This window comes from Cucurbita moschata, unplaced genomic scaffold, assembly GCF_002738365.1.
Source record: "Cucurbita moschata cultivar Rifu unplaced genomic scaffold, Cmos_1.0 Cmo_Scf00041, whole genome shotgun sequence".
NCBI lineage: Eukaryota > Viridiplantae > Streptophyta > Magnoliopsida > Cucurbitales > Cucurbitaceae > Cucurbita > Cucurbita moschata.
Window position 1 is genome coordinate 406,298 of NW_019268557.1, and position 14,411 is coordinate 420,708.

A 14,411-nucleotide genomic window follows, 5' to 3' on the forward strand; every position below is an offset into this window, starting at 1 on the left:
AAAAAAAAAAAAAAAAAAAAAAAGATTTTTGCTTGTACTTGAACCATGCAAATCTCATATTAAATGGGCTTTAATATATTCTTGATTATATCTCTTGTTCACCAATTATTTTTTTACTTTTCAGGCTCATGGCTCACTTGAACGTGATGATGAGGTATGATGACAGTAATTCACCTTTACTTTTTGAATGGGAAGGCTAAATCTTCTGAATGAACTTGCATGAGTGCATTTTGAGCCGTGTTTATCCTTTAAAAAAAAAAATTGTGTTTATTTTTTTTCCTTCTAATCAGAATTGCTTGCTATATACTGCGTTGTTTCATTGTTTGTGAAAGATGATAGTGAATGACTATTAGGTTCTTGTCATGTCATGATAAGCTGGTGGAAGGCTTTGATAGAATAAGCCGTATGTATTGGTTGCTAGGCATGGTTTTGGTGTCACACTATGACTATCTTAGGTTTCAGTTTCTGCAAGTAAATTACAATTGCCTATATGTGCGCAAAGATTAGTGGATATGATATTTGAATGTCCTCATAGACTTCGAGGTGGTTTATACTTCACCATGCAAGGGATTTAGATATTTCCAAATATTTCCTTTGGGTTGGCTAATGTTAATATTTTGCTTTTGGGATGGTCTTGTAGGAAATTGTCTTTAGAATGTAGAAGTGTTTCCTGATGTAGAGCTTTTGCAGGATGTTTATTTCGATGATGAATCTGCAGAAGTTGTTATATCCTCTCTGCGTCTAGGCGATGACCAGGAAAGGTAGGTAAATCCAATCCCTTCAATGATTTTTATTTTCTAACAAATGGTTACCGAGAATCTAGAACTATTGTGTTACATTTGAGAAAATGAGGTGATTTCCATAGTAAGATGTGTAATGTGATGGTAACCAATTCTTCTATGGATGCATTTATTAAAAATGAGCAAGTGGTTGATATTTGTTCTAGGGAAAAATAAACATTAAAAAATTAAAGAAGAAGAGTGAGAGGTAGACGGTCGGGTTTAAGTGATGGAGAAAAGGAAAGGGTTGGAGAACGAAGGCGGACATTAATGGTGGAAATGGAAAAAAAACTCTGTATGTGAAAACACTTGGGGATTGATATTTGGTGGTTGAGGTCAGCGCAAGAATCTTTCTTGATTAGAATTTTATCCTCGTTTTAATATTTTCTCCTTCAAAATAATGTCTACTCATTTTACTTATTTATTTTGTATAACATGGTCTTTCTTTTATTTCTCTTGCCATTATATTCTAGGCATTTGGTATATTATTAAATGAGGTTGGTCAATCTAATCAAGTTAAGTCGAGCTTTTTTTTTCTCTAGTGACATCTGTCTATGCCCTGAATATCCCCCCCCCCCCACCTCTCATCAGTTAATTAATTAAGATGCTTTTCTGTTGTATTCAGTGGCTCTCTCTTTACGAATTCAAATTGGCTTGCTTTTGAGAATGATTTAATTGAAAATGATCGTACAACTGGCTTGCTTGATTCTCCTACCCCGGGTATTAAAGAGACTGGAGAAGTCGTCAAGGATGGTGGTGATGATTTTGTTGGTGAAGATGGTGATTTGAATGACACTGTAGCACCTTCTCCAGATTCACAAGGGACATCAGATAACTCACGCAATGTAACAAGCAGTTCAAAAGAAATTGTAGCCAACGAGACTGACAAGCCGCCTGAATGGGTCGAATGGAGGGAGACCTCAAACGATGAAGGTTCATCTTTAACACTTCCTAATGGGGAAGCTGCAGTAGTTTCAGAGGTTACTGAACCAGATGCCGCAGAACCCTCTCTATCCGCTGATGCATCGACTGGTGAAGAAGCTGTAGTTGGACAAGGACCATCACCAACCAGTGATCATGATAAACTGGATTCTTCTGATCTGTCGAAATCCGGGGAAAACATCAATATAAAATCAAAATCTACCACTAGTGAGGAAACAGTCAATGATGCAGAAGCCAGTGATATAGCAATGGGCGACAAGATCCCAAAGGAAGCTGGGAACTAGTTCAAAAGAAACGCTGACTGATATGTTCAACGTTGATCCTGTGGGTAGATGAACCCTTAGGCATGTTTTGCTGGGTAGGGTACTGTATTCTTAGATCCTTGTGTACATCAATCAATGGGGCAAGGTGAAGGTATAATAGGTTGATTATTCTTTCTCACCCTCGGTAGAAAAGTTGAGGTCGTCTTATGTTTGGCAGAAGGTTCTGATGTCAGATATTTTTTTGCGAGTAATTGAATAGTACTTTAGTTGTTGATGGGCGCCGACAAGGTTTATCTTAATTCTCCGTCTGCAAAACTTTACCTCTGCTTATGGAACACTATTGTGCAGAATATTGATGATTGTGGGATTAAATTCGAGTACGCGCTGAACAAATCGGAAAAGTATCGCACAAGAGCCCAGCATGTGTGGTTGAATCTGGGTATTCCTCATCTTTTGTTTATGCATACTTTTAGTGTGATGACAGCATATCATCAAATACAAGTGTACGGCTATTATCTTCCCACATAGGATTTTTTTTTTTTTTTTAATAATGTTTAACTAGTGGGGTGACGACCCTTCTCGAAGACATATATCTGAGTTAGTTGAGTTATGGATAAATTGATAAGACATTTCTTTTTAAAATTTTTGGTTCGGTTCTATTGGCTTAAAGATGTTGACATTTTTACGCTAATATAAATATAATATTAACAATAAAATTTACTTAAAAATTCTCTAATTGATTTTTTGTTTTATATTTTTGTACTAAAAGTAGTATATTCAGAAGAGATGCATTTTTGAAGGTGCTTTGGAACTAAATAGGAACAAACAACATAGAGATTTGTGTTTCCCCTTATAAAATGGTAGGGGGGAAGCAATGGATAATATAAAGAAATGCAAGAAAGGGGCAAGCAATGGACCTCTTCTTTAGCAGTTAAGGACATTGTGAGTGAAACAAATAAAGCAAAGTGGTGAAAAGGTCTTTCTATCTACTCATTTGAAATTGCATCAATACTCTTGTTCTGCTTTCCCATGCTGTTCTTCACTTTTTCTCCTTTCCTATTCCCACTATATTGCTGCTTACTCACTGAACCCTCTTGAGCACTGCACATTTGAGACTTCAACTTGAACCCAAACTTCTTCGACACGCTTCCCCACGCACTCGAACCCTTTGTTCGTCCCAACTTCTCGATCTCTTGCTTCATGTTTGAGCATTCCTTCTCGAGCTCAGACACTCTCATCCTCATGTTATCCATCCCCACCTTCAAAACCTGATTCTCCCTAACAGCAGATGTTCCCCAACCTCCTTCATTGGATCCAACAACCCCACTTCTCAACTGTCTGGATCCATCAAGATTGTCTGAAACCAAAAAACAGCCGGCAATTGAGGTCCTGAGCTGAAGCTGCTCAAAAAAGAGTACTTGAACAATGATTCTAAGGGGCAGTCTCTCGTTCTGTGCAGCATGGGTACAAGCTTCTAAAGAAAGCTTCTGGCAGTCCATCAATCGACATAGCTGTTCTCGGTCGGATTCTCCCAGCCATGGGTGTGACTGCAGATTAACAACATTCGAAAAAATTAGCATACATTATCAAGCCATAGCCAAATTTTAAGCTTATTCCTGCTTCAGTGCATAAAATTAAAACAAGTTACAGCGGTCAGGTTCTTTTTTAGTCAGAAATTAAACTAGTAACTTGCTCATGAACAATGAAGAAACAGGTGTGGTATCAGAGAGTAGGAACATAACCAAACCTCAAGCTTGCTTAGGTACTCAATTTTTGTTCTTGGGATATTTGACATAGAGATTAAAGAAGGAATTTTCAAGGGGTTGAGATTTGAGATATGATTGCTTTTATGGCCTCCTTTAGAAAAACTTGAACGATAAAGACGACTGGTAATTTGGGATTTCCCTTTCGGGTTTCCCCTCACGGTTTTTAAAACGAAGATGCTAGGAGAGGTTTCCACACCCTCATAAAGAGTGTTTCATTCTCCTTCCCAACCAATGTGGGATCTCACACGAACACTTCAGAATGTATGACAACAAGTAACATTTTAAGCGGATTCGGATAAGAAAAAAGAGCCAAGTAAATCAAGAAGCATACAACATCAGGCAACATTAAAAATTTGACCAAAAAATTTCTTCCAAATGATGCAGCCAACCAAGTTAGACATCAATATGACTAGCAGCTGTATAGTAATATGCAATTCAACTGCTAACATAAGAGAATCCATACCTTCAGATATATATCTATAGCACGATAAAGGCCATCATCCAAAGGTCTAGCGTAATCAGGAACTGCAGCAGCAAGAGCTTGAAACTTGGGAAGCTTCAAATTAACATCGGGAGCTACTTCTGCAAGGTATCCATCTATCAGTTTAGCGACCATGGTAATCGGTGGCAAAGAGGGTGACCCTATCAGTTGTTCATCATCAATAGAACATGGAGAGGCACCTCCCTCATTGAATTGATCCACTGCTAGGAAGTGCTCAAGAATCCTTTGTATACAATCAACATTGTAAAGAGTCTCCATGGAGTAGGAGAAATTGGGCATCAAAAGATCTTCTAAAGTGGCTTGATCGAGCTGCATCCCGATCCTTTTCTCTAAGTTCGAGATACACGAGGGATTAACTCGAAGAATCATGGATGTCCGCAATAAACCAAAAAGAAACTTAGTTGGAACTAGGCTCTTCTGCATTGGAAGCATCCTATCAATTTCTTCTAGTAAAAGTTTTTGTTCGTCCTCTGAGGGTGGCATCCCCAAAGCCACCGGTGCCAGCCGACTACTCGCTTCACTAGGACCTTGACGTCGATTTAGACCAGGAATGTACCTTTTAGCATAGGAAGTGACAGACCCTGCAATAATTTCCTGTTTGATACCACGTGATTCCATGACAGAAATTAACCTCGTGTAGAGAGGCAAGCTCAAGGTCGCTGCATCCTCATACCACCAATCTAGACTTGAATTTTTCGGCCTCGCTCCGGTACTTATGCCATTCCACAAAACACTGCCACCAGGACTTTGCATGGGTCCTCCGTGCTCTATAATTGGCCACCCGAATAAACTTGGGTCAGTGCACGCCTTAATAGCTAGTGACTCGATACACCTTCTAGTAATATGGAGCTCATCTGTATGGAAGAGAGCATCATCACAGGTCTGTAGTGCCATCAGAGAGTCCTTCCAGCTTTTGAGGACAACTTGATTCAGGAAGGCCTCAGTCTGATAAATGAGATTACCCTCCCCATACTCCTCAGTCATTTCTAGACGTTCGGCGGCATATCGGAGGTAGACAACATTTGAGGCTGTAAGTTCAAGTTTCACTCCGTAGCAAAACTTGGCGACCAGTTCAAATGTTTTAGCACCCCCCGGAATGTCGGGAATAGTTATTACACCTCCTTCCTCCTGTTCTTCAGGTGCTTCAGCAATCATTCTTTCCATAACCCCACTTCTGGATAGCAGAGGGAACTGCAGTCATGAAAAGTAAAGAATTTTAATGAATGAAGCATATGCATAATACATACTTTTCTAATAAGCAAGGCTATCTTCTAACATTACAATCCTTTATAATCAGAAAACTTGTGAAATATTCATAAACTGAGGCAGCAGCTCAAAGATAACAGGTTTAAAACTATAACTCGGTATTCAAAGATGTCAGCCACTGAGCCAAGTCCTTGAGGAGGTTAACTGTAAGATCCCACATCGGTTGGAGAGGGGAACAAAACATTCTCTGATAAGAGTGTGGAAACTCTCCCTAATAGACATGTTTTAAAAACCGTGAGGCTGATGGCAATATGTAACGGGCCATAGCGGACAATATCTACTAGCGGTAGTTTTGGCTGTTACAAATGGTATCAGAGTCAAACATCGGGCGGTGTGCCAGCGAGGACGCTGGTCCCCAAGAGTAGTGGATTGTGAGATCCCGCATCAGTTCGAGAGGGGAACGAAACATTCTTGATAAGGGTGTGAAAACCTCTCCCTAGTAGATGTGTTTTAAAACCATGAGACTGAGGGCGATACAAAACAGACCAAAGCAGACAATATCTGCTAGCGGTGGTCTTGGGTTGTTACATTAACTCCCCTATCATGTATAGATATTTTGTTCTAGAACTATGCTTGTACCAAGGTAGTAATCGAGGATATAAGTCGAGCAGTCAATCCCTGAACCTAAACGCCTAAGAGGTCAGGACATTAATATCTTACAACCTTCATAACCTATAACATTTTAGGTTGGGAAAACTGTTCCACTTCAATGACAACAATTAATATTTACATAAGTTGTCCCAAACAGCTCCAAACATAAGGGGAGGGAGGATTCTCCAAGATTCTTCTTTAGAATTATTTTTTTAAAAAATAGAATGATTCAAATTTAACACAAATACCTTGTGTAGATGGAATGACATCTCTCCAACTTCAACAATAACATCACTAGGCAATCCACTAGTGCAGAACCTGCAGCCATTAACAAAAAGCATAAGTCAAGTACGAAGGTTTCCCCTTATTCATTCTGCTCCCGACGAGTTCTGTATTAGCGAAGTCGACAGGTGCCAGATTCAGACACGACCCTAAAACAAGCCTATATTTCTTGAATTTAAACTTTTCATCTTAGCTATGAACAATGAAGGAACAAATCCCAGAACAACCGACATGTACAGGCATAGTTGGTGAATCCTAAGAGAAACTATCAAAAGTTTGTTAAATTTTTCTAGAGCAGGTTGGTGCGAGTTGAAAGCACCTAATTATATCACTACCTACTTCATTGAGATAGATGAAGAGAACTGTAGAAACCTTGTTTATAAAGGTATGGAAACCTTCTTTTATAAGGGTGTGGAAACCTTCTTTTATAAGGGTGTGGAAACCTTTTACTAGCAAGCGCGTTTTAAAACCTTGAGGGAAAGTCCAAAGAGGACAATATCTACTGGCGGTGTACCTGGCCGTTACAAGAACTCTCTGCAAGTTACAGAACCAATATCTGATGCAGGAAAGAAATGTAAAGAGTTTAAATTTCAGGGTCCATACCAGGCTTGTCCTTGCCTCTGGAAAGCATCAGTTTTGGATCCTAGCTTCACGCAAGCCATCTTTCCACTGAAAAAAAAGGAGAAAAAAACTTGAATGCAAGGGCATCAAAACACTACCTAGCTAAACTTCGAAGTATCCATCAAGCAACACAGAACCTCCTGAACAGAGGCCATAAAAAGCCCCCACATTACCTTGGTAGCTACTGTAAAAGGCTTGTATTAGCAGAAACTGAAGCAATCCTCGGCCCAGTTTCTCGTTAAGACTGAAATCAGCAGAGAACCTTAGAAAAACCCAAAGCTCAAATTTCCAAAACCAGCGGCAATGCAGTTCGTTGACTGGTTTCTGGGTATTGTTTTAAACTAGTAAAACACTGTAAAACTTCAAGAAGAAACGGCTACAATCTATCAATATAGAGAAAAAAATGGGCAAATCCCTTTACAAATTGAGTCCTGAGTTCACTAGAACAGAACCTCCAGCCTCCAACATCACCAAAATACACCAACACCCAGAAAACATGAACACCCAGAACCTCAAAAACAGATTTAAGCAAATCAGGACAGAAAATTAGTTCAACCCCCTCAAGTTTAGACCTAAAACCAACCAGATGTTCGAAGAAGAAGAAGAAGAAGTTTATGGTTTCTTCTTTCTTCCAGCCTCCCAAACTCACCTAGAAGATTCCAAAATCCAAACGCCAACGAGGAAGAAAGGACCAAAACAAAAAACCACTCATACCAGTGATTAAAGAAAAGGGCAGGAAGGCGTTACTCGTTGCGTTACGACTAAGAGTAATGCTGAAAGCAATGTCCACGCGAGACCCATTTGCCATAAAGCCAGCCTGAGCCAAGCGGGGGTTGAGAGATACTGAAATTGAAGAAACCAACGCCGGTTTACAATTAATGGCAGCTCTGAGAGAAAGAGACCATTTTCCAGATGCACATGTGGGGACCTTTGCCTTGAAACACACTCATTACTTTCTAGTATTTTGTTCCTTAAGCATCTTTAAACATGGCCCCAACAGTAACGCAGTTGACCCAGATCATAATCTGGATTAAATGAAGAACAATTCCTCAGTTTACTCACAAATTTAGAAGCTTGGAAGTAACAGCTATCCGTTTCTTTTTTTTTTTCTTTGATGGTAGCTATCCGTTTTTGTCCAGCTAGGCCATGTGGATACATAATTTTGGCCTCTTTTGGAGGATTATATATATATATATATACAAACATATTTTACTGTTAATGTTAAAGAATTCAGCGAAACTTACAAAGCAAATACTAATTGATTAAAAGGGTTTTCATTACCTCATTGCCTCATTGCCATGGGTCCATGATTTCTAGGATTGACCGAGACGTTTTTCTGCCTCTATTGATGTAAATGGAAGACAATATATGAGCTTTTAAGACAATAAAAGGCCCATTTTTATGACCATAATACAAAAAAAATGCCATCTTTCTTCCTTATTCCAAAGGAAAGATCTGTCTTCTTAGTTGCTTTACATGGGAATTCTCCCTTTTCTTTCTTGCTTACCTTAAAAAATCCACATTTTTTGAATTAAGCCTACTTTTCTTCCTTAATCACTTTAATTATCCATTCAATATAAAAACCATTTTTTTCTTTTCTTCCACATAGAATTATTGGGTTTTGTAATTTGCAACTATTAGACAAAAATCCGTACTTTATTTGAATGATAAAAGCTGCTATTTCTAAGCCACATCTTTTAGGTTCTAACTTATAATCAAGGTTGGTGAAGAAAGCTTCCAAGGTCTCCAATGAGAGGCAACCGGTAGGTGAAGGAACCATTACTTTTTTATAAACCAAATGTTAATAAAATTACAAGTTTTGTCCCTTTGTAAACTCAAAATTTAGTAAAATATTAGATCGGGTTAAATTAGATGACGGTACATGTGTATATGTATAATATATTTGAGTTGAATAACATGTGGAGTGGGTTGCTCGAACATAATTTAATCGTTTAATCGAAAATACATATTCTAATCAACTCCAATAATTGTCCGTTTGAACATAGTTCAGTAGATAAGACATCAATTATCATCTCAAAAGTCGATGATTCAACTTTCACTTTTGATATAGTAATACGTGTTTAATAGAATAGAGTTTCGTGGAAGTAGATATTTAACCAACTAAATTACTTTTTGCTCAACTTACAACCAATCATGGCATGTGAAGAAAAAAATAAATAATAACACTAATACAGCTTGTCAAATATTAAAGGAAATTGTGGTCCATTAAGGGTAGTTGCCTCTCTCCCTATGGAATAAAAGTTTGATTGATATTTAGATGGGACTACTTGAAAGCTCATGTATATATATATAATTTAGTTATTAACTCAACATAGCTTATGATAGTTTATCACTATCTTTACTAAATAATGACTTAATGTATTGAGATGGAGTAGACTTATCCATTACTAAATTAGACAAAGAGTTTGTTTTGCATTAATTGCGCATGATATTATCAAAAAATGAGACCAAACTCCTTATTAGCTATTTAATACTTGACTATCTTTACCAAATAATAGCTCGACCTACTTGGAAAGATGCATAGTTGACCTACTCGTGGACACCCATATAGTGTGCTTACCTTATAATACGAACTATTTGTTAAGTGATATGTCAGCATTTTAAATCGTTTATTGACATAAAGAAGGGTCCCTACGTTTACCAAACCAAACATTCTCTAATAAAGTTTCTCTAATATTGCTGTGTTTGATTGGGTTTGATGTACACTTAGCCTACCAATAAAAAATAAAAAGGGTAAAAGTGTAGAAAAATGTTGTGGGAAAGACAATAATTATGAATGTTGTGTGGCAGAAATTTCAATGTCACAAAAAAAAAAAAAAAAGAAAAAAAAAGAAAAGAAGAGCATGTGGAAGTAAGAGGGTGAGAAAAGGCGTTGAAAGTTGAAACAAACCGTGCCTTGTTTGTCTGAATAGCGTTGCGTTTGGGGAGACAAAATGGAGTTTCTAACCATTCTTTTTCCCTTCCTTTGTCAGAAATCCTATCTTCTCTTTCACATTACATTATACATTCTTTTGGAAAGGAAGCGTTTACCGTCTCAACAACAACGGGTCTTCTAAATTTGGATTGGAAACCAAAGAATCCGTTCAAATAAGATTCAAAATGTTTGTCCGTTTTAACAGATATTGGGAACCGAAGAATTTGTAGTTAATCTTGGGCTAACAGATATTGTCCGTTTTAATCCGTTACGCATCTCCGTTAGTCTCATGATTTTAAAATGTATCTAGAGAGAGATTTCTACGCTCATATAAAAAATGTTTTGTTCAGACGTGAGATCTCATGCTACTAATTTCTGACCTTTTCATTTTAATCACTCCTATATTTTCCTTAAAACTTAGGAAACATTTTCTACTTAGGAAACATTGATAGAAAATTTAAAAAGTAAGGGGCAAATAAATTCAATCTTAATTGAAAGCAACCAAAATATTAATGAACATTACTAAACAGCCTACACAATCTCTTAAAAAATCGGTCACCAGAAATCAGAATGTAATGCCGAATACTTGAGATTTCAAAACTTGGGAACATTAAGGGAGGAACGACGCTCTAATAACAGATCATTCAGACCGTTCAGTAACAAAGGGAAAAAAGAAAGCGTAACAAGCAGAAGTAAAGAGGCAGATGAGATAGAAGAGCTCCTCCGCCAAGTGTACTACCAAAAATGTAATGGCGATTCTACATGGAACGGAACTTTTTCAAGAGGAACAGCACAACTACATTACCAACTAAAAAACTAAACCAGATAAAAGTCTGCTTTTTGTGAACGCTACAGACTTAACCAGCAGATGGCACATCAGCTTCTTGTCAATCTGTCGAAAATGGATGAAAGCTATGCTAAACATTTACAAGCAGAGAATGTTCCTAATTAAACATCATACTACGAAACGATCATAACACTCTTTACCGAACAGCTCAAGGATTATATTGCAACCAAAGTTGGACAGCTGAATAACATAAGGCAGATCTTGCTAAAGAACTAGAACTAAATCTGATCCACAAAAACCACATTATATTAAGATAAAACAATGGTGTCCAATGGAATTCACCTAATCTTCGGCCGCTTGGGGACATTACCACTAGGTCCAGCTCGAAACTTCCCAAAAGTTTTCATCTTTCTTCGCTTTCTCTCTTCTTCACTGTCCGATTCATCTCCCTTTTCCCTGTCTGCATTGCTTGCTTCCCTCTCCAACTCCTCCCATGTCTTCCCTTGCTCCTCCTCCGAATCACCGTCAGAATCTTCTTCTTCCTCATCCTCCGACTCCACTAATGATGCACTATCAGAATCATCATCTTCGGAGTCAGATTCAGGCTCAACATCTGATGGCTCATACCCCTTGTCTGACTCCCCAGAGTGGTCAGATTCAGAGTCAGTAGCTTCTAAATTCAAGAATTCCCATCCACCATCATCAATGAAGCTCTGTGGATCATCAGTTATCGTCTTAAGAATCTGTCGCCAGTTCAAATTCAGCTTACTTTCATAATATTTAATGTCTGTTGTGTCAAGCCATTCCTTGATACCATCCAGTGACGTGGAAGGGATAGAATCAATGCGAAGAACATCTCGCTTGAAGTCTTTAAACACAATTGTCATGTCAAAATTCTTCTGACCAAAGCCAACTCTCTCTAGATTTACTATTTCAATTTCACCGAGAGTGACAACAAGAAAAGGAGTTTCTATCAGTTCAACCAGGCAGGTTGAGGTCGGGACAATAAATGCAGAAGATTTATAAGGAACTCCATGAAATCCAAGCTCCCTCAGAGGCTGATCAAACTCAAGGTCAAGACCATTGAATTGGGGCTGGCCCCAAAGATCATTGACACGGTTTACAAAACTCTGAAAGTCCATGTTTATTTTATTCTTCCTGTCCCTCTCCCTTTGCTCTTCCTCGATCTCATCTGGGTCGTAGGCTGATCTCTTTCCACCTCCTATGGTCTGGACAACATCCATCACCTCAACGTAGAACTGTACATCTTTGGTTTTCTTATTCCCCACCATTATATGGTTGTGCAGATGAAAATGAAGCAGAGTGATCATTTCATTCTCTGCTGGCTGAAAAAATGCATGCTTGACATTGCCAAACATAATGTCTACCCGTTCCTCTGACCTAGTGGTAGCATAACGAAATCCATTCAAATGTGCTTCTAGAGTCCCGGGTAACTTCCTGCCACGTCCACCAAAAGGAGGGCGAATCCAAAGCTCCGGCAACCTAATTGGCTTGAAACGATTACCAGCTAACTGGAGCTTCTCCTGTGTAACCAATGTTGCCCTTTCTGCTCTCTCAGACTCCCTAGCAACAACCTGTCTCCGCAATGTTTTAATTAGCTGTACTACTTCACTGATGTGTCTTGGGTCTTTGGAGCGGAATGAAACCTCCTTCAAGTAGATAGATCCCTGGAATTTCAATGAATTTGCATCGTGAGGACTGAAAGGAGTCCCGGGAACATTGAAAATTATTCTAATATAACAAGTGCGGTTGGTATCCTGCTGACTAGAGACAGTCCTTATAGTAGCAACATGGAATGGAACCATGCTACCATAAATAGGCAATAGTACAGTTTCATTCTTCTGATCAATATGAATCATCAGATCTCTCTGAGATGGCAAATCATTCACGCTCTTATAAGCAACCAAGTCTGCTGCAGTTCTCATAGAAGAACGATTATCTCCAGCTCCATTTCCGACACCAGCTAGTCTCCTTGCTGTTTCTTCATTCTTCTGACGGGCAAGTTCAGCCTGATGCTGCCTGCGAAGCTCCTCCTTTGAGATCTCATGATTATCTGACCTTAGAGTCGTCTTTGAAACTACTGCCTCTTTTCCTTTAGTTTCAGTTTTTACCTTGGACTTATCTTCTTCCTCCTCATCCTCATTAAATGAATATGCTATGTCTTTGACACTTTTCGAGCTTTGAGCAGTCAAAACTTCCGTTTTCTCTTTGCCTACGATAACTGTATCAGCAATCAATAATGAGAAGTTTTGGTTCTTCGTTTTACCTGCAGAACTCTGCAATTTATCTGTTGGCTTCAAGTTCTGGAAACCAAGTGTAACATTAAACACCATGCCAGCCTTTACTATGCGGTCGTTTTTGGCATTAAGATTCAACCCAGACTCACGAAATTCAAGTCCAATGCCTGTCCCAGCTGATTTAGTAAGATTGGGAACCAATTCAGGAGCTTCTTTCTCGACAACAGAAAGAGCTGCTACATATGCAGCATTCACCCTATTTTCAGGCCTCAACATACTGATGGCCACTTCTTGGGCTTTGAGAAGGACCTCATAAGCCTTGCTTTGCAGTGGATTCGCATCAATCAAGAAAGTTCTGGCAACATTAGAGCAATAGCTCTTGTATCGGGACCCCACTGCACATATTATCACACTTGCAGGATCATAGTGAAGTAACTCATCATTGCTGGCAGCACTGGGCCTGAGATCAAACTCTCCTCCACTCTGAAATATTGGAGGGTAACATATGTCAACATTTTCAGTCTTTAACTTCACGCCAGCTTTTGAGGGTTCCAGAATGGCTTTCTCTGTCTCATCCATCAATGATGAATGGGTGATTTTCTTCTCCTCGTCAATCACATTTTCCAACTTTGGGACCACAACTTTTTTCATCACATTAACAGTTAAAAATGCGGCTTTCTTGATGTTCATAATTTCATTATCATCTTTGCAAGCAAATAAGTCAGATAACCCATTTGTTATGTCACCTAATTCAAAGTTAGCACTCTTCAGCTTCCCAGACCACGTCTCTAGAAGGTTCCCTTCAGGAGCTTCTCTAGCAATGTATCCAACTACTGGGTTCTCCATGCCATCTGCCTTTGACTGAGCTCGAATAGCACGAAATATAGCATCCATTAAGGAAGAACCATCATCATTCTTTGCCTTCACATGCATAACAACATCTGCACCAACGGCATCTGAGGCAGATTTTTTTACAACATCAAGTAGAGAGGCCTTCTTTTGGCTACACAGAAAATGAATTTGTTTCTTGGTGAACACTATTATAGTCTCTGGGAACTCATAACCTAACAACCAGATATGGAGCGCTGAAGACTTGAGGTACCGCAGATCCTCTGATGCTGGAGGTGTCCCGATAGCTAGTACATCTGAAGAGCTCCACATGTCAGATTTGTGCTCATCCCAATGAGAATATATAGCTTTCAGTCTTGTGCTGAAGTTCACTAGGTCAATAGAATACATATTCCCAGCTCCACTGGCCTTCCCATTGGGAGGTTGGCTACTACCATTTCTACGATCAGCCATAGAGACTATAGAGCCACAACACTGTCGACCAAACAAAACCCGAACCAGATGAATAAGCCAAAAAAATAAGAAATATTTGGGGGGGTCACAAAAAAAAAAAAAAAAAAAAAAAAAAAA

The 14,411-nt window shown here is 38.8% G+C and overlaps 3 protein-coding genes across 8 annotated transcripts in view; 1 reads left to right on the plus strand and 2 right to left on the minus strand.

The window, feature by feature from the left end:
• The window catches only part of LOC111433261 (serine/threonine-protein phosphatase 6 regulatory subunit 2), a 14,603-nt gene extending 12,272 nt beyond the window's left edge, over positions 1–2,331 (plus strand). Inside the window, exons 18-20 of one of the 2 annotated variants that reach the window (XM_023070251.1) lie at positions 125–154; positions 691–761; positions 1,405–2,331. In XM_023070251.1, the coding sequence (XP_022926019.1) occupies positions 125–154; positions 691–761; positions 1,405–2,005 (702 nt within the window). In that variant the 3' untranslated portion in view covers positions 2,006–2,331. Of the gene's footprint in view, positions 1–124; positions 155–690; positions 766–1,404 lie in introns of both variants that reach the window. The other variant, XM_023070252.1, reaches the window with a different exon arrangement.
• A 554-nt stretch (positions 2,332–2,885) lies between these two features.
• Positions 2,886–8,106, minus strand: LOC111433262 (BTB/POZ domain-containing protein At1g30440-like). Of its 3 annotated transcripts, none has more exons than XM_023070256.1 (5): positions 7,727–8,106; positions 6,995–7,060; positions 6,358–6,427; positions 4,214–5,443; positions 2,886–3,531 (listed from the first exon to the last, which is right to left on the minus strand). In XM_023070256.1, the coding sequence occupies exons 2-5, from the start codon at positions 7,051–7,053 to the stop codon at positions 2,971–2,973; spliced, it is 1,920 nt and encodes a 639-aa protein (XP_022926024.1). In that variant the 5' UTR covers positions 7,054–7,060; positions 7,727–8,106; the 3' UTR covers positions 2,886–2,970. The 3 variants fall into 3 exon arrangements, with proteins under 3 accessions (XP_022926024.1, XP_022926022.1, XP_022926021.1); XM_023070254.1 differs by having other exon boundaries at positions 7,662–8,106; XM_023070253.1 differs by having other exon boundaries at positions 7,186–8,105.
• Positions 8,107–10,640: 2,534 nt separating this feature from the next.
• Positions 10,641–14,411, minus strand: part of LOC111433260 (FACT complex subunit SPT16-like) — a 24,442-nt gene continuing 20,671 nt past the window's right edge. For 2 of the 3 annotated variants that reach the window (XM_023070250.1, XM_023070248.1), the window contains exon 2: positions 10,641–14,315. In XM_023070250.1, the coding sequence (XP_022926018.1) occupies positions 11,073–14,294 (3,222 nt within the window). In that variant the 5' untranslated portion in view covers positions 14,295–14,315 and the 3' untranslated portion in view covers positions 10,641–11,072. Of the gene's footprint in view, positions 14,331–14,411 lie in introns of all 3 variants that reach the window. The other variant, XM_023070249.1, reaches the window with a different exon arrangement.

Coding starts and splice junctions, on each gene's coding strand:
- LOC111433262 (XM_023070256.1), bottom strand. CDS start 7,053: ATGGCTTGCGTGAAGCTAGGATCCAAAACTGATGCTTTCCAGAGGCAA. Junction 5,444..6,357: donor TGTCATTCCATCTACACAAG/GTATTTGTGTTA, acceptor TCATGACTGCAG/TTCCCTCTGCTATCCAGAAG. Junction 3,532..4,213: donor CTATAGATATATATCTGAAG/GTATGGATTCTC, acceptor GTTAATCTGCAG/TCACACCCATGGCTGGGAGA.